The sequence below is a fragment of the Sinocyclocheilus rhinocerous genome, unplaced genomic scaffold (assembly GCF_001515625.1).
Source record: "Sinocyclocheilus rhinocerous isolate Xijiao unplaced genomic scaffold, SAMN03320098_v1.1 scaffold1635, whole genome shotgun sequence".
Lineage (NCBI taxonomy): Eukaryota > Metazoa > Chordata > Actinopteri > Cypriniformes > Cyprinidae > Sinocyclocheilus > Sinocyclocheilus rhinocerous.
Window position 1 is genome coordinate 224,245 of NW_015627629.1, and position 26,298 is coordinate 250,542.

At 36.7% G+C, this 26,298-nt stretch overlaps 1 protein-coding gene across 2 annotated transcripts in view; it reads right to left on the reverse strand.

Moving 5' to 3' along the window:
* The window catches only part of itpk1b (inositol-tetrakisphosphate 1-kinase b), a 42,575-nt gene that overhangs the window by 14,453 nt on the left and 1,824 nt on the right, over positions 1 to 26,298 (reverse strand). For both annotated transcript variants that reach the window (XM_016543177.1, XM_016543170.1), the window contains exons 2-4: positions 23,990 to 24,158; positions 11,300 to 11,324; positions 1,096 to 1,221 (exon numbers count right to left, since the gene is read on the reverse strand). In XM_016543177.1, the coding sequence (XP_016398663.1) occupies positions 1,096 to 1,221; positions 11,300 to 11,324; positions 23,990 to 24,084 (246 nt within the window). In that variant the 5' untranslated portion in view covers positions 24,085 to 24,158. The remainder of the gene's footprint in view (positions 1 to 1,095; positions 1,222 to 11,299; positions 11,325 to 23,989; positions 24,159 to 26,298) is intronic.

Below are 26,298 nucleotides of genomic sequence, written 5' to 3' on the forward strand. Positions count from 1 at the left end.
TAATAATAATAATATATAAAAAGTATTAAGCATGTAGTGCAAAATGAATTACTAATGTATGTAAGTATATAAACTAGAAATAAAAATAAAATAAGGGATTAGACAGCTCTCTCTCTCTCGCTCGCTCGCGCGCGCACATACACACGATGCGCAAAACTCCGCATTTGAACAGTCAATAGCAAATACTTAAACTAATAACAAAACAGTAGCTGATTCAGAAGCGCCAGATTGTCATAGCAAAGTCAGAATTACCTCCTCTCCTAGGTTCATGAAACGGTCGTCCATAAAATGCATTGCTGTTCTGTTGTAAGTAATCTTAAAGATTCCTAAATGCATCTACTTTCGGAAGGCCAAATAAAGTGCTTTTGCTTTCACCTAGAAACACACAGCGTCTCCCTGACATGGCTGCTTCAACACTAACTGCGGTTACTGAAACCACGCCTTCTTTCTTTGCGTGAACATTTGGGCGCATTATGCAAATATTTCCACATAGTGAGGTAGATATGTGGGGGCGTGTTAGAACGAGCCGTTTTAGGGGGGCGTGGCAGAGTCTTAACTTTGATAAAGAATATCTCTTTGGTTTTGAGACTTTAGTCTTTGCAACTTCAGGGATCTTATGTATGCACAATCAGCTTGTAACACTCCAAAGAGAAAGGAAAACTTGAAATCGCATCATATGACCCCTTTAATTTTGGTTTAGGAAGTGTAAAGGGTTAAAAAAAGCTCATTTTGTTTGTCATTTTAGCTTTGTCTGCCCCTGACGCTAAATTGTAAATAAAGCTCTTGTTATTCAGCATCTCTCTGGTATTGAGACTCTCTTCCTTTTCCTGTTACGGCTGACCCCCAGCGGTCGCAACAACATGATTTTCTATGAAATCTGTCAACTCCAATCTACAGGCTGGTTCTGACTTTCAGCAACAAGCGTCAACTTTTCCAGACTGTAAATTGAGGCAAAAATCTGGGCAAACGTTGTGTAGAGTATTCCAGCCTTTAAGCAGATTCAAATTCCTGCATCTTAATCAGAGCTGCAGATCTAGGCAGTGGGCTGAAGACGACAGCACACATGCTCAGACAGGCCCTCAGCACGCCTCTCACCTGCACACGCTGGACCAGCAGCAGGGACTGGGTGTCATTCTGGTCTGCTTCCAGGATCAGGTCTGTTAGCTTGTGAATGATGACGTCCAGGGGACCCTGCTCCTCTAACGGCTGACTCAGGTCAAGCTACGGAGAAGGGAATGGTGAAAGGTCATCATTTACACTTAGAGCATGAATCTACAGCAGTGCTGACAAGGTCAAAGATCAAAGATGTTAAATACCACGGAGTATAATAAAGATTAACACTACATGTACTGAACAAATTGATGTCTACTGACTCTACCGGCTGTGTTTCCACAATAATAATAATGCATGGCTGACATGAATATGTTTGTAGAATTTGCGTTCAAGAAAAACAACATGAAACAAATTGTTGAAGTTGAGTCACTTTTGCAGATAGAACTGTAAATCAGCATTAAAGGGACAATTCACCCAAAAATCTAAATCTGTTTATGCAGAATAAAGCATTAATATGTGCTTTATACGTACTAATAAACAGCCAATATGCTAGTAATATGCACGCTAATAAGCTACTAGTTAATAGCGAGAACTGGTCCTTAAAATAAAGTGTTACTGAATTGCTTTTAAACTCCAATGTCCCTTTCATTTAGTGATAGATTAAACGAGTGGCATGTTTAAAATCTTGTAAAAATTTGCACACAAAAAAAAAAACAATTGCAATGGACTATTTATGGCTGAGAGCTGCAAGGACACAATCGATTTCCTTGTATGGTTGAATGTTTAAACCCATCTGACTTTCCATAGTGGCTTTATATTTAGTTGTTTTTTCACTCCCACGAGTGGCCAGGCATCCATGTCAAGAGCAACTCCAGACTACACTGAGCTCAAATCCTATGGTGCTAATGTGCTGACAAACCTGTTCTGCCTCTGATAATCTCATGCTTACTGTACATGGACAGACGGTTCCACCACAAGCCATAAGTGGACAGTGGAAACACACCCCTGACGACCTACTATTGTGTGCTTGTCCCTGCTAAGCAAGGTACAACAGTCACAACTCTCTCTCTCTCTGACAGTTTGTTGGCTAAACAGCAGCTCCTCCCTCACGCGGAGGGGCTTTAAAGTAACAGGAGACAGATCTCTAATATAGAATATACTACAGAGATACTATAATAGTTAATGCATAATAGTTCATGAAAGACAGGTGCTGGAAAATCAATACGGTGATATAATCAGATCAGATCAGTTCTTACCATTACAGGTATTTCATCATATTTCAATAATGCAACTAAAATCATAGATATGTATAGGCAGATGCCTCATTCGACAGCTCCAAGCACGTAGACGCGTCCGCCATCTTGCAACAGTCAACTTGACGTCATTCACCATAATAATCAATGAATATTCGAAGATGCCACAATCCTGCACAGCCGATGGTTGTAAAAACCGCCGGGATTTAAATTCCCGAAGAAACGGGATAAGCTTTCACAATGCGAGAGAGGGGCGGAACCATAGATATGTAAGGTTTGTGTCATCTTCGAATATTCATTTATTATTATGGTGAATGACGTCAAGTTGACCCTTACAATATGGCGGATGGCTTACACATAGCGGCCCATAGAAACAGTCGCTAATGAGGCATCTACTTATACAAATCTATGACTAAAATCACCATCACGAATACGCACACTGTTTCCCAATACTAAATATTATGTATTTTTAAGTACAAAAGCAGCACTCTGACATACAGCATTAAAGTGATATAAAGTATAACAATGATGAGATTTTGCTCTCAGCCAAAACTATTTGCTCAGCAACAAATTATAGATTAATGAGACCAAAGACTGCAGATTTGGGCGTCTGCCATGACACTCGCTGTGAGAATTACTGCAAGCGGAGTGATACAAACGGTGAAACAGTTGGAGCTCTGTTATCACTAGAATATCGCATTCCTCTCGGCCAATCAGATTCGAGTAACAGAAAGAACTGTTGTGTCTATATATACGTATCTGTATATATACAGTGGGTATAGAAAAGAATCACTCCCCTTTAAAATGACATTTTGTTCTTTGCAGAACTGCTCAAGTTCAGTTCAATTTGATAGTGACCGTTTGTGGACTGCAGTCCAAATATGATAACCTACTTTTTTCAATCCAATCCCTCACTAAAATATAAAGGCAGCTGTATAATTACATAGAAATATAAAATATTATCTGGAATATATTTATTCTTTTTATTTGATACACTATTATTTTGCTCACTATTGTAGAACTGTTAGAGGCATAAACATGAAAAGAAACATGAAATGATTTATTATTATTTATGTGAATGTGATGTGAATGTGAAGTGACATGTGGCCAAGTATGGTGACCCATACTCGGAATTAGTGCCCTGCATTTAACCCATCCAAAGTGCACACACACAGCAGTGAACACACACACACACCGTGAACACACACCCGGAGCAGTGGGCAGCTGCGGCGCCCGGGGAGCAGTTGGGGGTTCGGTGCCTTGCTCAAAGGCACCTCAGTCGTGGTATTGAAGGTGGGAGAGAGCGCTGTACATTCACTCCCCCCACCTACAATCCCTGCCGGTACGAGACTCGAACCCACAACCTTTGGGTTACGAGTCCGACTCTCTAACCATTAGGCCACGACTTTATTATTATTATTAACATTTTTAAACTACACTGAACAAAATTATAAAAGCAACACTTTTGTTTTTGAAATGCCATCAATAAAATGCACCTGTGTTCATTGTCCATAACATACGCCTGCCCATACCATAACCCCACCGCCACCATGGGCCACTCGATCCACAATGTTGACATCAGCAAACCGCTCACCCACACGACGCCATAACGCTGTCTGCCATCTGCCCTGTACAGTGAAAACCGGGATTCATCCGTGAAGAGAACACCTCTCCAAAGAGCTAAAACAAAAGTGTTGCGTTTATAATTTTGTTCAATTTAGTTCATTTTACAAATTAATAAATAAAAACTAATATTTTTATTTACAATTACATTTTCTAATGTATTTTTATTTATACATATTATTGATAACTGTCCATCACACCCAAATGGTGTTGCATTAAATACATTTATCATTAACTAGGATTGCCAGTTAAATATTTTTTGTTCACTGGCAAATTATGTGCAGTGCATAATGTGCAAGTTTTTTAGTACTTCTCCAATGGTAATATCTCGTGTCATCTTAAACCCGAGACACACTGCACGATTTTCAGCTGTCCCTGATGAAAAGATTGGCGCTGTGAAGAATTGGCGATTTCTGTGATCGGGGTCATATGTCTTTTTTAGAAGAAGTTTTATTCTTCTATAATAATGTGCGTCGTAGTCAATAGGTGTCAAAATCGTACAGTCTGCATGCATGTCGTACCCAAGTTTATCAGATCCATGTCGCACAGTGTGATTCACAATGATCTTATAGGATTGCTAAAATCATGCAGTTTGTAGAAGCCTTTATTCATGATGCTGAGAGCCACTTTCTTTTCTCCATTCACGTCTGTGTAGAGACACGACCATTCAGTTATTCATGATGCTTTGAACCATCCGAGACACAAGTAACTAAACACCAACATCTGTCTGCCTGCTACTCAAGGCACTACATGACCTGTGACGTCTGTCTCTGCTTTAAAACGCATTTCCATAGCTTATTTTCACTTAATGTTACACAGCCAGAAACCACAAGCAACCAAACAAACTTTATATGCAAATAAATAACCAATTTGAATCTATATCTATTCACAGTATGTCAGATTCCTCCTGTCATTACTAAAACATCCTGAGAGCTGATGCCTGAAATGAGCAGGCAGAGGTCAGAGACTGAGCCAGCGCTGCACCGATGACGCAGATGGCTGCCAGAGGGAGATGTGCAGAATAAGAACCCAAAGATGAATTTAGGTGAGCTGTTCGGCCAGCAACGTCCTAAAGCTGTCATTCAGAGTTAACATCATCAGGATAAGAGCTGATTATAACCAGCAGCAACTTTGAAAGTAAGGCATTAATAGGCCTGTCGCAATAATCAATATATCGACTTATCGCGCAATATATGTACATGACCTCAATAATTTTTGGTGACGCAATATATCGCCCATTATATTCAGATCACGAGCCTGAAACCCCAAATATACTTTGCTCATCCATGTTCTGCTCTGTCTCAGAGCACACGCACAGGAACTGCATGCGGCATTTTCATTTTATCTTGATTATCACGCTTTCATAACCGTTGGAAGCCAAAATCAAAACTGAAACTAAAATTTGATTCATCGCACAGCCCTGCTGCTAGCTCACGCGGAATTGTTTTTTTAAATATGCATGCATGATGGAGACGCATGATATAGTCTGGCTAATCAGCACAGCCATCTAGTAGGCAGTCATTGCAGTAGTTGCAGCTTTAGTGCCATTTTTGTACCATATTTGTGTCTTCAAAAGATTTGGATTAAACTACTCAGTTCATATTGATTACTTTTAAGATGTCTTTATGGAGTGTCAAATTTTGGTGGAATAAACTTTAAAATCTCTCAGGTTTCATTAAAATATCTTAATTTGTGCTTTGAAGATGAACAAAACGTATGTGTTTTTGGGGTGAACTAACCCTTTAATGGCCTCGCTGATGTCAGTTGAAAAGAAAAATTGTTTAAGAGGTCAGAGCAAGTTGTTACACTTTGATGCAAAATTACGAAGACAAACATTTTTTGGAATAATGTGCGCTGATGAATAGTTAACGAAAAAAACAGGAATGGTATTAAAACTTAAATAGTGTCAATTTTGACATCAGGTTGATTTTAAAAACACATCTACAGTAAAACATTCCATTTGTAGAACCAAAAAGAGTCTCAGTTAGAAGAAAGAAGCAGAGGCAGGGGGTAATTCTATCCCTGCTGATGTCATCACTCTTTACATCTTCCCTCATTCATGAAATATTGACACTCTTCTCTTCCCAGCCAGCGTTCATGTTTGATGGATCCATTTTAGAAAATAAGCGGGGAATTAGAATAAAAGCACACTGGGAAGATAGATAAGTACCCTAGAGACTGTGTCTCTGGGTATTATGTGGAGCACATGAAGATGACCAGAGTAAATGGCTGAAAACCACGATAGAGGGGCTTGACTAATTATTCGTCACATTATGCCCATCAGTCAAAAGAAAAAAGAAAAAAAAGGACCTAAAGGATTCTTCATGGACCAATGCATTTGAGAGGAACAGGAAATGTTCTTCATCCTAATGGAGTCTCACAGCCTCAAAGCTGGAGGATTAAACATGAATCATGTAGCATTTAGCGGGGAAATGAGCCTGATGAAGTCATTGTGCAGGTTTATGTGGTAGAATGTATTACAACTTTACTGGATTACACAGACTCAGACCAGATTGACCAACAAGTACAGAAGTGGAACAGAACAAGGAAGAGAGATGACGAGCATTATTACAACAACAACAAAAATTTGGACTAAAATGTTTCCTTACAAGTTTGAGGGCCTAAATTCACAAAATGTCCTTGGAATTTTGGAAATATTGCAAAAAAGCTCAAAACTAGATATAAGGACAGTCCACAGTAGCAAATAAGGTTTAAATATGGGCCACAAGCTAGAAAAAAATCCTAAAATGTTGTGTTAAGGTGTTAAGCTTTCACAATTAAATCAAACTAAAAAGTCTAGTTCGCCCAAAAAGTATTTACTCATTAAATTACTACACTACTGTTCAAACATTTAGGGTTGTTAAAAATGATTTTTCTTCATACGTACACCATGACTGCATTTATTTGACTAAAAACACAGTAAAATAGTAATATTGCTAATAGGCATGTTAAATTTTTTATGCAATGTATCAACAATAATATAAAGTAGCATTTCTTATAATTATCATCAGTGTTGAAAACAGTTATATGTGGAGACTGTGATACTTTTTTTTCAGGATTCTATGATGAACAGAAAGCTTAAAAAATAAAATTTTATTAAAAATCTTTTGTAACATTTTAAATGTCTTCACTGTCACTTTCAATCAATTTAATGTGTCCTTACTGTATAAAACGTTTCATTTCTTAAAGGGGTCATATGATGCTGCTAAAAAGAACATTATTTTGTGTATTTGGTGTAATGAAATGTGTTTATGCGGTTTAAAGTAAAAAAAAACACACAGTGTATTAATGTGAAAAAAACACACACACACAAAGTATTTTGAAAATTATTTGTTTTCTATATGTTTTTTTATACAATGAAAGTCAATGGGGTCCACTGATACAATTTTCATTTTTGTCTGAACTACCTCTTTAAGTAAAAGGAAGTCAACGGAAGGTCCTCAAAAGTACACGTGTCCAAGTTTGTGTGTGTGTGTGTGTGTGTGTGTGTGTGTGGTGAAAGCAATTCCAAGGAGCCTGTACTGGGCTATTTATTCACTAGAGACTCCTGCCTTTGTTTTTCCCACACTTAAATAAAAAGACGTGAGGTCAGCCTCAAGGGACTGCTCGTTTTTGAGATATTTGCATGAATTAATGTGACCCCTGATTACAGTGAATGTCACACACGCACATGAAAAGTGATGAGGTCACTAAGAGAAAACAAGGTCAAACGACAGAACTCAGAATTGGACAACAACATTTTTATAAAGCTAGAGTTTTCTAGGTGGCTGCTAGATGGTTACTTAAGCCTCTATGACATTTTAGTTCCAACAACATTTTATTGTGTTCTTTCCAGCAGGCATTACAGAGAACTGGTATTATTGGAGGAACTATCTACATAAAGATAGTAAGTTATCGCTCTGTAAGCTATCTACACTAAGTTATCGCTCGTTTTGCACTGTAGGTTAAGGAAGTTGTGTGTAGTGAGTCTGTGAACTTTAACATCTAAGTCTGTGAGGATTCATTGTTGTCATTTGCTGAAAAGGTGTTCGTTTTACTGGCAAGGATTTTGCTGTGGTCTCATTGTGAAAGGAATGCTTACCAGACCTTGGGTTTGTTGAATGTTCAAATGTTAACATTAGCATGCTTAGCCGAAACCAATGAGAACAATTTGGGCTTAACTATCAAAACAGTATCTCTAATGAAAACAAGCGAACCACACTTTTCGCTTCCAAAAACAAACTGAACCAAAAGAGAGAGAGAAATATTTTGTGTTTAGCGCTTTTCAGTACTAAACACCTGCTTAATCTCCTAGGATTTAGGAATCGAGCTACAGCCAGTAAGATTATCAACAGGCCCTGAGCAATTCATTCACATATTCAGTTCATCTGTCTACTGTAATGCGCAATAGCTGCATACCCGACACATCTTTCTACTTCTACTGTAAACTACTACAAAACGTTCTTCCTATAAACCTTTCAAGACAGACCTACAATGAACACAGTGGTTGTTAAGGCTTGCGATATGCCAGAAGCCACAAGTCAGTGAGATTTTAGCTTTATTTTTAATGTGTTTAAATAGAGTGCATTACTGCCCGGCCCGCCCACTTTTCTCTGGAAGTATTTTTCTAATAGGGAGTTTTAAAATGTCTTTGCTAAAGCATTATATATCGGCCAGCTACGAGGTGAATCACAACTATAAAAAAAAAACTAGTTTGAAGATTAAAAAAAAAAAAAAGTATTTGAAAATCGGTAGGGCTGGGTATCGTTCAAAACTTTTCAATATCGATACCGATATCTTGACTTCGATACCGGTTCCTGAACGATACTTTTTTCAAATACTAATTATATGAAATCCGCTTTAACAAGATTACATTACCTCAAAAAAACTTGTTTTATTTTTTTCAGTTTGATGACGTTTTTACAGACTCATCTCCTGAGTCTTTTGTTTTAAAATGCATAGCTTAGACAGAATCATCATTTCTATTAATTTTATACTGATTTACGCGATCTGATGCGCATTAGCTGCTTCCAGCAGTATCTCCCTGTGTTTTCTCTTCCGCGATCACGGTTCTGACTCATATGTCACTCATATTAAGCGTTCATCACCCGCCCTGTCTCCTATGACGAACGTCCATTACACTTCCGCGTTCAGTTCTGTACATAGAAAACCCAGGAAAACATTTCTATGGATGAAACATGAAGCTAATAAACACACGATTATGACGGTATATGATTTATGTGTGATTTTCATGAGATTCTGCCTATTTTCATAACAATAGTGTGTTTACATGAGAAATGTTAAGCAGGTGTGGTGATTAGCTTGATATAAAAGGCTACAAATCACATATTTCAGCAACATTATATGACCAAAACCAACATTAGATCACAATCGTAAGTTACTACAAACACTCAGTGGTGGTTTAAAGTGAGTATTGAGTAAAAGCGTAGTATAAATCCTATAAATTGTCTTATGTAGCATGATGCTACAACTGTGTATGAATGGTCACTTTATACGCGTTTTCCATGATGCATGAGCCAATCACCAGCACTTGATTTAGGAACATCAAGCATGCTGCATGCTTATTGGCTCACTGACGTTAATGAGATTAACCCCTTAGGTATCGAAATTTGGTACCGAACGACAAGTCATTTTTTGATACTCTGTGGTATCGAGGCAATTCAGTTGGTGCCTAAAAAACATCGAACTCGATACCCAGCCCTAAAAATCGGACAAAAAGACAAAGGTTCAAAGGTGGGGTAAGCGACTTTTCAAAAACGCTTTGGAAAACTGATTCGGGCCGAATAGCAAAACAAACTTGTAGCCAATCAGCAGTAAGGGGCGTGTCTACTCATGATGTGGAGGAGAGAGAGTTCAGTGCACAGGACGGACATTAGCCGAGCCGAGCGACAGAAAGATAGAGATGGCGGATAAAAAAAAAAAAATTGAGGAAAACGTCTGTGGAACAAAAGAAGGCTTAAGGCAATAAGGCAAGAAGTAGGACCCATGTAAATATCGAATCAGCTTTCCAGCGCTGGAGCGAAATCAAGGAGCGGAAGGCCTGCGATTGGACGCCGAGGTTGCTTTGTTTCTACCAGAAATCTTTTACCCCACCTTTAAAAACTGTGTACTTGACAGCTTTAATAAAGGAAATCACTACAATCCCAAAAAGCACTGTGAATGACAATTTTGGCAAAAACCTTTTTAACTTAATTTTAACTATTAAAACCAAAGGAAAGTGGACTTAAATATGTTTGTTTACATAGAAACAACATATTTTACGTTTATTGCAATAGTCGTTTGAGAGTGTAAAGGGACAGTTCACCCAAAAAAAAAATTCTTCTGTTGAGCACAAAAGAAGATATTTTAATGTTGGTAACCAGTTGATGGTAACCATTGACGTCCATAGTATTTTTTTCCCCATACAACTGTTTGGTTACCAGCATTCTTCAAAATATCTTCTTTTGTGCTCAACAGAAGAAAGAAACTCATCCAGGTTTGGAACAACTTGAGTGTGAGTAAATGATGACAATTTTCATTTTTGGGTGAAGTCATTCGCAGAGCTTCATGGGAGTGTGCTCAAGTTCAAGTTCACGTTTATTTATAAAGCACATTCAAAAACAAGTGTTGTACCAAAGTGCTGTACAATTTTAAACAGTGTGAGTGTGAGGATAAACAGTGTGAGTGTGAGGATGCTAAAGAGTTATTTTGGTGCGATTTGCTTCAATTACCGACCTTGAAGCTCCCAGTTGGTCTGTCTTTTTAGGTTTGAGTTATTGTTATTGTTAAAAATCAGTTCTCCCATGGAGAAAATGCATGGGATTTTTAAATCCAGAACCCAACTGTTGCACTACACAACTGCTGTACTACACTACCCATAATCCTGTAGCAAGATCCACCAATCAGAGAAGTTGCGTAAAGTTTTATGTTCAAAGAAACAAGAAACAAAACAGCTACCATTAGCTTTGCAGGTGTTTGGTCAACAACAAAATCCCCTGGCAACCAAACTGCACAGGATAAATTATGCTACGTACATCCAGCATTTGTTTTGCTGGTCTATGATGATCAACTGAGAGGATCGTTTATCGTTACACACCTGTCTCTGGAACAGATTGCGAAACAGGTTCAATCATTGTGTAATGTAGGAACTTCCAAGTCATTGATGGATTTTATTTGTGTAGAACTGAATATCCACCATTAACTTTTGCAACTTCAAACCAATTTGTCATGCACATTTCCAAAGAGGTTGGAAATGTCAACTTTCTGAGTTGAATGAAACACAGCACAGGAAATCTTTACTAAAGAATTTTCTGGACTCCAGAAGAATGCTTGTGATTTCACACATTAGATAAACATCTGAAACAAATTGAATTAAGGTGAGATCCACTTACCTGAACAACTTCTATTCCTCTTTTCCTGAAAGAAACAAAATAAATATATATATTATTTTTTGCTCATGCCACAGGTTTTGACAAAAAGTGACTGAACAAGAACAGGATATTAAATTTACATTTTTAAATTTAAGATACCATCATAGCGGATTACATTCTGACATGAAAATGAAGCCTGGATAAAAATATCTGTTACCTAGCAACACAGAGTTGAGATCCAGAGAAACCCTGACTGGCCATAGGAAGCGAATCGACACCACGGAAGCTGGTTTGAGCTAGAAACCATCGTAAGTCAGAACCATCAAGAAAACCTCTACATTTACACAACACACAACAAGGAGCATCTGTCACAAAGCAAGCGCTAGTCAAGTGTCAGAATTCACCTTAGCGTTTCTAGAAAAACAAGACAAGCTGACACACAAGAATCAGTTCGCTCTGTTTTCAAGCGGTCAAATTTTGCACTCAATTTTTGTGAAGTTAAACATGTGCTGCACTGCACTTTGCTTTGTAGTAAGATCCTGACATTGGGATCTTACTACAACATTAAGCATGCTGGTGAGGAAACCCTGTGGATGAGTTTATGGGGTCATTAGGAAAACAGGCAACTATTTTCTCTTCTAACATCAGATTATTCAATGTCAATATAATCATAAAGCGCATGAGCCAGAGCTTATTTATTATTACATCATGAGTGGGTTTGTGGGAGTTATTCAAGTCTCAGTGCAGAATAACTTTTCTGTGTGGGTTGATTTATTATGGGAGGAAGATTATTTTGGTGGGTAATAGAATACAAAAATGTTGATATGGAAACTGAAAAAAACATTTCTCGAGTTTTAAGGGATGGTTTTCACAGAGCCCCAGTGCCTCCCTGGAAAACATTGGGTCTGTCAGATCAAACAGACGAAGCATGCCTCAACTCCTCCTGAACGTGGACTATGCTGTCAATATTACATTAAAGAAAACGCGTGCCAGAAGGCACGAAAGAATGACATCCGTTGTGAAAGGGAAATAATTAAAAGGTATTTTTCATTGACTATATAAATCAGGGGTCCTTGGCTAATGTAGCGCTTAAATGTCAACACTCCCTCAGAAACTGACTGGGAATGTCAACGTTTCAACGAGTCCTTCCCTGCCTCCTGGGGCTTTCACAAACATTACATTTTGGCGGACGATTAATTGTGATACAAATAAGTGAGATGAATAAAACAGACATTGTCATTTTTAAAGACCCCCTGTGGTGAAATCAAGTTTTTAATGTTGTTTACATGTCTTTCTGGGGTTTTTAATATGCTTAAAGACAATGAATGACTGATAACCGTTTACCCAATATTGCCATTGCCACTGTGTAACATTTAACTAAGTTAACTGAATGAAAGTAGAGCAGGTCTGATCTGGTGCTAATTATCATATTCATAGGTCTGCGTATAACTCAATGAGATAAGGGTGCAGAGTTACATTTAAAGGCAGGGTATGTGATTTTTCAAAAACACTTTAGAAAACTGATTCCTGTATATTATAATGTGGTGCTGCCTAAATTTACTTGAAGCATTTACAATTTTCCAGTACTTCCATACAATTCAGACATAATTGAACTTGATGTGAACGAATGTTAAAAATGAATGAATTTAATGAATCAATGAATCAATCAAATCAATCAATTAGATCAGGGTAAAGTCCAAATAGAGCCTTGCGTGTGATTCAAAGATAACGTTCATGCTTCAGTGAGCACATTCATATCACAGGCCTGGAACTGGTGAGATGAGCACATGTGGTTATACACCGCACACGAGACTACACCAACCGTGATGGCTCTGCCAACTTCCTCAAAAATGAATACATACGCAAGGCAATATTGCACCTGAACTTCCTGTCGAATTTAGACAAACAGACATTCAGCCGTTTTAGAGCGGCTGCATATCTAGCTAGTCCCTGTAAGATTACTGAATGTCAACAGTACATAACACACTTCTGTCAATCCTGTATTAGGCTTATTCAATATTAAACCAAATCTATTTGACAAGATTAATAAACCTTCTGTAAAATGTGTGAACAGGACAGTAAGGGGTATGAAATCGTGACCTCATTTCTTAGAGAGCACAATCGTGACCTCTCTGGACCTCGGTTTATCCCTGCAGCTGCGAGCGAGGACTGCTTATAACGTCGGCAGGGAATATCATTCACAACCAATCGCCGTCTGGGATGGGACACACACGCTTGCACATGTTGGCGGGCAAAATACTCGTGGATACCAAAAACACAAACCGCTTCGGTCGGACTCGTCTGTTGTTGCTATGCTTCTCTTGTTGCCCTGGTTACAAACAAACTGGAACAGTTGCTTGATTAGTGTGTAGCCTGCAATTAATTGTGAAATGAAGACTGCGTTTGTGCTGCGGACAATCACAATACTTCAAATCATGTAGATTGCTTATAGGGAGAAGTGCATTATTACTTTTCTTTATGATCAGATGAGATATATCTAGGGACCAGAATATCAATGGGCTCTATCAACTTGGGCCTGTAAGTATCCAACAATGCCCTAGCAACTAGGCATGAGACATTACCAATTTTTTATATCACAATAATTACTAAAGCTTTTATCACGGTATAGGATTAAACAATAGAAACTTAGCAGTAGTCCTCCTAATATAATAACTTTGTTTCATATAACAAAAAGCAATGTAAACCCTAATGCTCAAAATAATTAATTAGTTTGAGTAGGGCAAAATTAAATTAAACAAGTTAGTTTAAACAAATTAACTTTTATTATTTAGAACTTTTTTTTTCTTGAATTCACAAAACTACGGGAGCCCGTTTCCATCACTGAGTAAAAAATCAAAAATGGTAATTGCAACTTTTTATCTCATTGTCTCATTTTATCTCATTCTCATCAATTCTGACTTTTTTTCTTGTAATTCTGACTTTTCTGAGAATTGCATTTCCCAATTTCAAGTTATAAAGTCAAAATTGTGGGAATATAAACTCGCAACTGCGAGATATAAAGTCCAATTTTGAGGGGTAATAAAATACCATTTTCTTACAATTGTGAGTAGTTTATATCTCACAACTCTGACTTTATAACTCGCAATTGTATGTTATAAAGGTAGAACTATGAGATACAAACTTGCAATTCTGATTTCCTTTTACAGAAAGAAAGAAAAAAGATAAACAGTTGCAATTAACTTTTTAATTTTGATTCAGTGGCAGAAACCAGCTTCCATACAAAAACTGACACATTTTAAGTCATCTGAATTTCAGTTTCAGTTCTACTGACTTAAAACTTGGAATTTCATAACTTAAAAATACTAATGTACCTGACTACCTCAAATTTTTTGAGTTTTGACAACTTATTTGGGGTTTACAGTTCAAATACAATAAAATGCTACACAATACAATGTATAAAGTAATCAAATGTTTCAAACAATAAAGAACAATAATAAAGAATCAGAACATTATCTACCTAAGAGATGTTCTCTGGCATGCTTTAGCGCGGCTGTAAAAATGTGTAAAAAAAAAAAAGTGTTAACTAATATCTGAAAATAAACATCCAAATCTTTAAGTATTTGGTGTTGTATGAGGAACACCATATATTTTTAAGTGTCTACAATAAATGGCCATTCACACAGAACACATGATTTTACATGAGACGCAGGGCACTGGGAAAAATATTAAAAATAAAAGGTTGCGAGCATAGTGGTCAAACACGTCAGTCTAGTGCATGTTTACAAAGAAGAACAATGGTTAGGCAGTGCATTCTGTGTGAATGATCCCTAACAACATTGTGTATGTGTATTACCACGATATATCATATTACGAAACGTCTCCCTACAACACACTTAAAAAAGACCCTTTTGAGGTAGGGGCATGTTTGTTTTGATGATTTCAAATATCAACATTGGCTAGCAGAAATCGCTCACTCTGCCTTTAAGGCATTTTAAGACATGAAGAAATTGTTTTCATGGAAAAAAAGCTACCTGCCCTACCATTTAAAAATTTGATGTTGTTAATTGTTAATAATTGTAATTGTTAAATTACATTTTAAAAAAATACATTAAAACATCCTTTTTTAATTCTAATAATATTTCCCATAATATAATTGTTGATTTTGATAAAAAAAATAAAAAATACAATCTTGGTGAGCACTGAGCATAAGAGACTTCCTTCAAAAACATTTTTTTTTTTAAATCTTACCCAAAACTTTTGAACAGTAGTGTATCTGCTTTGATTTAAGGCAGGATATTCTACCTATCCTTAAAAAAAAACTGGGATAAAATTATCCAGAAGGCGGCAGTAAAATCTAACAGTGGTATTATATAAAACGAGACATGGAGTTTAGGACTTTGCTGGGTGACAGTGACAGATCAAGGCCGCTGGATTTAGAGATACGGAGTACGAACAGATGTAGGTGCAGCTCAGATTTCATTGGTTTTATTCCATTATCTAAACGAAGCAGAATACTGGATAGAGAAAGCAAAACATAGTAAGCACAATCACTTTTATTATGACTAAAATACGAACAAGGGTAAAAGAAGCATTTCAGTAGAACAATGTGCTCAGTTTCAGACATTTTCCTCATAAAACATTCTGTGTGAATGATCCCTAACAACATTGTGTATGTGTATTACCACGATATATCATATTACGAAACGTCTCCCTACAACACACTTAAAACGACTTAAAACTCAGAACACTTTAGCAACAACATGGCAACATTCTGGCAACCATCCATAAAAGCAAGTACAACTCACATTTTCTTCAGAGAATGTACAAAAATAGCCATTATTAGTACCGTTTGCCAAAGAAAGAAAAAGAAAGCTGAAGAAAAAACAAACCGCAACATGCCCGGCAACAAAACAAAAGAAGAATAAAAGGAACAAAGAGGAATAAGCAGTCATGACGGCAAGTAAATGAAGCATTTCTTTAAACCTGTGATGAAAGCTATTATTTTTTTTGTCTGTCGCTGTCATGAATGTTAATAGAAGATCATTAACGCCAAATGGATCTCTGGGGAAATCTAGATTAGAGCTCACAGAAGACTAGCGGTCATGTAACATTGCCGAAACATGAAAAACAACATGACAGTGCTAGAGAAAACCTGTCCTAGAAAATAATGCAGTTAAACATGAAAGATGTGACAGGAGTCAGAACTGCTGAACAGATCTTCCCTGAACTCAGATTGCCTCCGGACAGCTCGAGTAATTTGGCTGAAGAGGTTACGAAAGGATTAACATTTGAATCCACAAAACATTTTTAATCTGTGCTAGTGTGATTGACATGCTCATAAGGTCACCAACATAAGTGACATTCAGACTAGCAGTAACTTGATTTACTCAAAAAAACGTAAATGTCCTTAAGTGGCCCAGCCAGAGACCGGACTTGAACCCAATCAAACATTTCTGAAGAGACCTGAAAATGCCTAACCGACTGTCCTCATCCAACTAGACAGAGCTTTAGAGGATCTGCAGAGAAGAACGGCAGAAAATCCTCACCAGCTATGCGCAGGTTATCCATTTGAGGTATAGATATTTTAAACTGGTATCAGCAAAGTACTGGCAGATTGGAAAGACCAAAATCTCTCAGGTTTTATTAAAAATATCTTGTTTTTCAAAGATGAACAAATGTCTTATAGGTTTGGAACAACATGAGGGTAAATGATGTATTTTAATTTTTGGGTGAACTCCCTCTTCCTGGCTTTCCATTTTTTCACTGTTATATGGTAAGAGGTGCTATTACAAGAGTATTGAATCCCTGGCTCAAAAAACGGCGAAGAAGCTGAAACAAAGCAGATGCATATGTAAAATAATGCATTTATCAAACATTAAACAGCTAATAAATCAAAACTGCCAAATGTTACCGACCCAGGAAGTGGTGTAGGACTGTGAAGCTTTGGTGGTGTTGATGAAGCAACCTATCCATCTATGATTTAATCATAGTTCTGAATCTGATCCAGACGTAGTCTTTTACAAAAACACGATTTTCTCAGCTTTTTGTTCGGAATGTTGCTTTTTTTAATGAAACTTAGTTGATGTTAAAAACAAAATACATGGGTTGTTTGGCTTAAAGGCAGAGGCTCTGTTCTTTCTTTTGACATACTGCATGTCAGACAGTCCTGCAACAAAATATTCTGGGGCCCATAAAAGTTTGTGAACAAGATCAAAAATGTTGGCAGTGGCAGTCAACTTTTCGTTAAAAATGCTGGCGGGGAAAGAGTTCAGGGCATGAATACTTATGGCAATGTGATATTTTAGATTTTCTTTATCATTTGGAACGCCACTCTCTTGTGAACGTGCGTACGACAGTTAACCCCCGTTCACACCAAGAACTATAAAGATAACGATATTAGCGTCCACACCAGCGAACGATATCGTCTGTTTATTCTAAGTGCACATGCGTCTGCCGCTTTAAATTCTTGAGCTCGTTACAGCAGGATGGATTCTGATTGGCTGTCAGTGTTTCATCGTTCATCAGCGAAAAAATAGTTTTGAAAGTGATATCGTTCCTCTGTATCGTTATCGTTATAGTTGTGGTGTGAACTATGCTATTCTTTAATATTGAGAACGATTTTTAGAACTATATCTTTATAGTTATCGTGCTTGGTGTGAACGGGCCTTAAGAGGAAGCTAGAGATTACGGTTTATAAAACTTTAAATATGGATATTTTTAGAACTTTCGTCCTATGTGCCTGTTGAAAAAATAATGTTTAATCTGAAAAAAAAGTCATCAATGTAAAGATTTGGGGCAAATTTATTGCATACGTGAATAATTTGGATGTTACATTGACTGAAAATGCTGATGTGATAATGTAACCCTTCTTGACTTTAATTTCTTTATTTATTATCAGTATTGTTATTTATGTATTTATTTGTATTATTTGTATTTTTTTTTCTCTTTTTTCATTTGTCTTTTTCCTTTTTTCTTATTTTACACCAGCTCAATGCCTCGCAATAATGTTCATTTAAGTGTTCTGTCTAGTGAGGATGGGATGGGGGTGGAAGGGTGGTTAGGAAAGAATGTTTACTTGTAAATTGTTGATGTGAAAATAATAAATATATTGATTAAAAAAATATGGATATTTTTTAGTGCCGTCTAACGATTAATTGCGATTAATCACATCCAAAATAAACGTTTTTGTTCATATAATATATGCGTTTGTACTGTGTATATTTATTATGTGTATATATATATATATATAAATACACAAGCATACATGTATATATTTTAAAAAGATTTACATATGAATATATATACAGTGGGTACGGAAAGTATTCAGACCCCCTTAAATTTTTCACTCTTTGTTATATTGCAGCCATTTGCTAAAATCATTTAAGTTAATTTTTTTTCCTCATTAATGTACACACAGCACCCCATACAATATTTTACATATAAACAAAACATTTTTCTTAAATATATACATGCATGTATTTTAGTAAATTTATATATACATAATAAATATACACAGTTCACACGCATTATATTATGTAAACAAAAACCTTATTTTGGATGCGATTAATCACGATTAATCATTTGACAGCACTAATATTTTTCTTACACAAACGCATCGATTCACTTCAGAATCTTATTAACCCCCCGGAGCCGTGTGGAGCACTTTTTATGATGGATGGATGCACTTTATTTTGCTTCAAAATCTCAACCACCATTATAAAGTTTGGAAGAGCCAAAAGATTTTGAATATAACTCCAATTTTATTCATCTGAAAGAAGAAAGTCATTTTCACGCTGACAAGAGAAAACGACTATGGCTTGCAGCACCTATGTTAAAATACCGTGTGTGAAATAATAAAATAATGTGTTAAAATAATGTGTGGTCTTATCATTTTGTGGACAAAATCCCCCAAACTTCACCCTGATCGGGAGCTCTATGTAGAATATGAGCGCTCATGTGTTTTCAATGCAACTAACCTCGGGTCACTTAATGTCATCTTCCCACTCATTCAACTATGACAGGTGAGTTACTGCAAAAAGACGGTCACTGCAACACTGTAAAGTGATGAAACCATGGTGCCATGTACTTTTTAAAACCATTTTCATAGGTTTAACGTTATATTATTGGCTCGGAAAATACGTTAATTTGACTAGAAGCAATGTAAAGAATCATTCCAGAACGAGTCTTTTTCCACGTTCAGGAACAAGGTGGCTATAAAAGAAAATAGCACAAGTTCTTTGAAATGTCCAGCCTCTACTTCCTGTTTCAATAGAAAATATGGATTTACAATGAATAACGAGATATATTTACTCTGTTTCTTACACTATGCTATTGTATGGCTTCAGACTTGGAATAGACAGCATGAGTTAGTGGTTCAACGGATCACAAATCTCACGGTTCGGATCACATTACAGGTTTTTGACCCACAGATCGGATCATTTTTCGGATCAGCAAGAAAATAAAAATATTTCAATTTAACTTGCTTTCCATTTATTACTTAACTGCTTCTGTGTACAACTGTTGGCGCAAGCTAGATTAAAGTGATTATTACGTTTTGAATATGGATATTTTTCTTACAAAAACACATCGATGCGCTACATAAGACCTTTGTTCACCCCCTGGATCCGTGTGAGACACTTTTTATTATGGATGGGCGATTTTTATTTAAGTTCTTTTGGACTGAAGCAATGCAACACCCGCTGAGTGGCATTAAACAGCTTGAAAGATCAAAGACAATTTTTTATATAACTCCGACTGGATTCGTCTGAAAGAAGAAAGTCATATACACCTAGGATGCCTCGGGGGTGAGTAAAACACAGCCTAATTTTCATTTTTGGGCGAACTAACCCTTTAAGAAGCTGAGGGACAAACGGAAGCTGCAGGGACAAAAAGAACTTCAGATGTGAGGAAGCAGAGGGGACATACTGTAAGGAAGCTAAGATGTAAGAAAGATGAGAGAATGAAAGAAGGCTAAAAGCACATAGGGAACTAATGGAACTTTAAAAAGGTGAGGAAAGATAAGGAAGCTGAAGGGACATAGAGGATCTGAGAGACATAAGGAAGCTGAGGGGACATGAGGAACTTGAGTGGGTATAATGAAGAGGAAAGGACATGAGGAAGCCAAGAGACAGAGGATTCAGAAGAGGATTCAGATCGGTGTTCGCGCGCTGTCTGAATCACGTGTGCGCGCTTCGTGTGTGCGGCTGTGCGCGTAGAGAACAGCACGCGAGTAACGAATCGAGTTCCCTTTCGCCTTTTCTCTCTGGAATTGTTTAAAATTCGCTTGCTTGTGTAAATACGAACAAATGATAAACTTATACTCTATTATGGTTAAATTTTGCAATTAATCTGCGGATCACATGCGTGCCGAACCGTGGGGTTTGGTCCGTATGGATCACGGATCAACTACGATCCATTTAATTAACCACTAGCATGAGTCATTGTATTGGCACAGAAAACTCTTAAACATTTCTTCAATGTTCAAAGTTAAATGAGTTTGGAATGCCAAAAGGTTGAGTAAATTACGACAGAATTTTCATTTTTGAGTGAAGTGTCCCTTTAAGAAAAGTACTAATGTGCGTAACATGCAAAAGCATATCCCTCTTTGTTGACTGGCTGACAGAGTTCACCACTTACAGTGATCACATTGTTGTATTGCTGCTTTCCTGCACTTTCTACAGTCACACAATTCCTCACACAGTCACAGCCACTGAGGAAATCAGATGCAATGCTGGCTTCACACATTAGCTACACAATTGTTCATTCAGCTGGAGACAGTGACTGGGGCACAACGAGCAGTGCGTAAGACAAAAAAAAAAAAAAGACCAACCACACTCACAATTTTTCACTACACCACACACATTTACAACACACACCAAGCCCTGTGTGTAACCTTAACCCTTTGCCGGTCCGGCAGTTTGGTTTTCTCAGGTTACAAACACAACACTCAAGAGCATAGTTTCCAAGAGTGCTTTGCTATGCCAACTCTCACTCACTCATTCATTCACTCTCTCTCTCTGACTGCTGGCTAATAATCCAGGGGCCTTCGATGATGAGTAAGCCAATCTGCCTGAATGCAGAGTCATAGGGAATAAAAGTGCTGGAACAGTATTAAAACACAGCCAGACCAAGATTGGTCACCTACACGCACCATGTAAAATCATTCAAGGGTATCATAGTTTGGATAGCAGAGATGCTTTAGCCAAAACACATTCAGAGCAGAACAAAACACAGGCTTGAAGGAAATACTGCAAATATTTTATAACACGCTCTGTTTTTAAACAGGCAAACTACCCTTGACAATGTGCATTGTGAACGGAACAAAACAGATGAATCTTTAGACAAATAAAACCACTTTTGCATAAACCTGCATGTAGATTAAGGTATTTTTATTTATTTTCTGGGGGAAAAGTGTGCGACTGTTTAAAAAAAAAAAAAAAAAAACTCACCACCAATGCTTACAATGTTAGGGTCTTGAAAGTGGTTGCCAGGGCATTGCTGTTCAGTTGCTAAGGTGTTCTCAGTGGTTTTCACCTGTTCTCGAGTCAAAAGAGAGTGAAGGTGATATTCTGGACCCTATATAGCTTTGTCCTAAAAACACTTTAGGACTAATTATAATAGCTAATTATAAGAACTTAATCAATAACACAATAAGAAATACACCAAAAGAAAAAGAAAAGAAAAAAACGTTTTTTTTTCTGAAATATTTTCTTAAGAATAATACTCAGGACGATGCCTTCTAATACAACTAATTCAATACTTGCGTACATTTGAAATAATATTTTAAATGTAATATGAAAAGGAATAATTGACAGCAGTCCATTGAATTATTAGAAAATACACCTCAGGTGAGCATTATTTTCTAATAATTCAACAGACCAGACTGAATTATTCTGCTCATACTACAGTTATCACACCTCAAGTATTGTTCAGATGTTGTATTTCAAGTTTTTGTCCTTAAAACGCTTTTGTGTGTAGGATTCATTTTTTACGCATCTCATCCAGCGCTCCGTTGCTAATTCCAAAACGTCATTTTAGAGCTAGTAACGGAGGCTTGAGCCATTGATAGTAATGCAGTTGTTGATGCAGTTATGAAAAGAGAAAGAGAGAATTACCCGAGTCTGTGAGTCTCTCAACATGGTTCGGCTGCAGCATCTCTACTAATAGCGAAACTGCAAGTTTATCTGCTTCAAAAACACCGTTATTACCTCGCTAGTGAGAAATGACAAGTAACTTTTAAGTTGCTAAACTATTTTACTGATAAAATCCCCAGAGCAGCGCGTGTATGTTTCCGTGTGTGAGTGTGTGTCAGTACTGTATGTGTGTGCGTTTGTAAGAGAGAGAGCAGTGTGCTTTCTGTATTAATAAAACATAAATTGGTGTCAAAAACATGTAAATAATTTGTCCATTTTATCTTATTGTTGTTTCCTATATTTATTTGCTTGGTCAGTGTCGTTGTGGGTTTTGTTTCTTTTGCTGTTGTAAAGCTGTAAGGACCTTTGAAATAACTGAAATCATTTGTTTCTGCCTGGAACAACTTTTCCATGCGTTTCCCTGAAAATAATTGCACACCTTAGAACATTTGTCAGACAGTCAGATTCAAGCATAAAATAAATTATTAATCTACTTATTAATCTTTAAGCAGAGAGCACCTTAAAAAGTTTACCTTAAGCACCTTAGCTTAGTTTATTTCATTACCATTAATCATCACTGGAGAATTTACTTGCTGGTAACTATCAGGTAAACTAGTAATTTGACATGAAAGAAAAAAAACTGTAGTAGTAATATATATGTAGCAAGTACTATCATTACTTATTATAAATATTGAACATTTTACCTTTTAGGATTTAACACAAGTAACTTTCAGAATTTTTTTTTTTTTTTTTTTTATCTATATACACATATAAATGGATAAATATAAATCACAATTTTCCAAACTTTTATTTTTTTTTTTCATTTAGAAAATACAAAGAACTAAGAATTTATTCTACTAAGAATTTTATTCTCATGAAAACTTGATAAATGCAGCTCCGGGTCTTTTAGTCAGTTTAAATATAGGAGATGTTTTATCATCCAAAAAAAAACAAAAAAAACAATCTGATTACTCAGAAAATATCAACACATTTCTCCTTTAAAAAAACTTCATCTTTTGATTGCTCAAGTAACTTGACCAGCCCGACATGTCAAGATTGGCTGAACCAATGGCGTGTGCTTGGAACAGGGTTATCCATTTATCCAACAAGCGGCAGAAAGGAGGACTGTTTGGAGCAGCCCATTTAAAACTTGTAAAATTGATTATTTTTGCTATATTATTAAGTGTTGTCCGAGTCACAGAATTCGCACACTTCTTTAAATCAGATGCACGGTCTGTCAACCTAAGCAACAATTTCTGCTTATGAGACACTTCCACATAAACAGTCTGTATGTTAAAATGTAACTTATGTTAACATCCCTCTCTCCTGCCTCAACCTCAAGCAACCTTCCTGGATCTTTCTCAACCACAGTTCAAACAAAGTCCTTTCTAACATGCACAATGAAGAAAACATCACTGTGTATGAGCAAGCGTGCTACATCTTTTTATTCAAACATCTCGATCAACTGATCAGTCAAGCAACAGACCGATACTGGAACAAAAGCAGCCACAGAAAACAGCTGTTTTTGATGAACCGCTGACCACAAGTGCAGCAAATGCCCAACAGCAACAGGCACCTGGATGAGATCCATGCTGATGGATCTATGGTAGCCTCTCACCTGCACATCTCTGCAAAGGCCAGGAAATTGAGTTTCTTCATCTTCTTCTCGCTGAGCCAGTAGCCCACTCGTCTGCCTCTCAAGAAAGTCTGCATCTTCAGCTGCTGATGGCCAGATGTGACAGCAGTGTCACTCCAGTGAAAACAGGAAACAGTCTTCTAATAATACCCTGTCAAGCCAAACCCAACAGAGATTATTGTCAGGACCTTAAATTACAAACCTTCATGAGTGTTAAATGAAAAACGGCAAAAGACCAACACTAAACTGTAAAGAATCAGAAACATGGCTGTAAATGTCCAAAACAGGTTCTGTCCAAAACAATGCTCAAGTTGGGCTGTGAATCTCCATGGCTTTTACAAGAAACCTAGTGAACTGCCAAGCTAAACTGAATTTAAACATCAGATGCATCATATACAGGTATGAATGTTGTATTAAAACATCATGGGAATCAAAGGCTTAATTCAAAAATGTGTTGCATCAAAGGCAAGTTCAAAAATTTGTTTTGATCATGCAACGCAATGCACTATATTCTATTTCAGACATCTTAACTATTTAAAAATTTGACGCAAAAGTAAAAATGCGAAAGTTCAGTTTGAATATTGGATGCATAATTTTTCAGTGTTAAACACACACACACACACACACACAAAAGAAGATATTTTGAGGAATATGGGGGTAACCTCACAGTTGCCAGAACCATTAACTTCCATAGTACTTTTTCCATTCTATGGAAGTCAATGGGTACCGTCAACTGTTTGGTTATCAACATTCTTCAAAATATCTTCTTTTGTGTTCCACGGAAGAAAGAAACTCATACAGGTTTGGAGGGTGAGTAAATGATGACAAAATTTGTAAGTTGGGGTAAACCGTCCCTTTAAGATTTGATTTAAACGTCCAGTGCATTCTATGTGAGTTCAAAAGTTTTGATTTGAACATTCAAAGCATCATATTCAAGTGTGAAGGTTCAGTTCAAACATTCAATGCAATCTTCAAAGAATCATGGGCGAATTCAGAGCCTTGATTTGAAAAGTTGTTGCATCACTTGCAAGTTTGGATTAAAAAATTAGATTCATAACATGGGATTCCGGATGTTTGATTTAAATGCATCAGATGCATCATACACGGGTTTAAAACAAAACATAATGGAATTACAAGTTTGGTTCAAAATTAATTTTGATCATACAATACAATGCATTATACCCCATTTCAAACGTAAACGATCTATTTAAAAATTTGACGGATTAATTATGGTCGCGAAAGTTCAGTTTGAACATTAGATGCATCATATCTCAGTGTTAAGATTTAATTCAAACACGTTGCATCATGTATAAATTTGAAATATTTGATTCAAACATTTAATGCATTATATTCGATCATCTGAGAGTTTAAAGAATTCCATTTCCATTCATAACTTGCAAGTCCAGACATTCAAGTTGAACATCCGATTAATCATATGCAAGTTCGAGCTTTCTATTTAAACATTCAAAACACCATGGGAGAGTTCGATGCAGTATTTACCAGTTCAAACATCATATTTAAAAATTTGATTCACAACAAGCATTTAAAAAATTCCATTCACATCATGCATTTAAAAATTTGATTTGAATATCCGATTAATCATATGCCAGTTCGAACATTCCAAAGCATCACGGACGAGTTCGGAGCTTCAGTCTGAAAAGAAATCCGATGCATCATCATATGCTAGTTCTATTTGAATAATCGACCAATAAAACATAAGTCTGAACGGAAGATTCGAACATTTGATGCATCACAGACCTGGGGCCTGTACCATGAAACCGGTTTAGCTGGCTAGCCAGGTAAGTTTAAGTTTAGTTTGCACCAATCCTGGGTTTTAGGTACCATGAAAGTGGCTTGGCTTTTAGCGGCATTCATTGCCTTAGTAACTTACGCTCCACAGCTAACCTGCTCCGGGGCAGGTTATGTTCTGGTTTAGATATCTCAAACCGAAATTTGACCAATCAGCTTCAAGCAAAGTGACGCATCTCTGATTCAATAAAGCCACTCCCCCAGTTTCTCTTATGGTGCGTTCAAGTCATGTCGGATAGATCGTATTTACGAGTTGAATTAAAGGACGCTACATAGAAAAACATTTTTAAAGATAAATTTGTCTGATTTTGAGATGATTTTTTTTTTTTATTATTTTATATGATATAATTATTATACCCTTAATCCATTACACAAGCTAGCTTAGTTTAATAGTAATTATTAAGCTTTTATTTTAAATTAATATAAACATATAGCTAATATGCAATATAAGTTTTAGAAACAATAACTTTAAACATGACTAC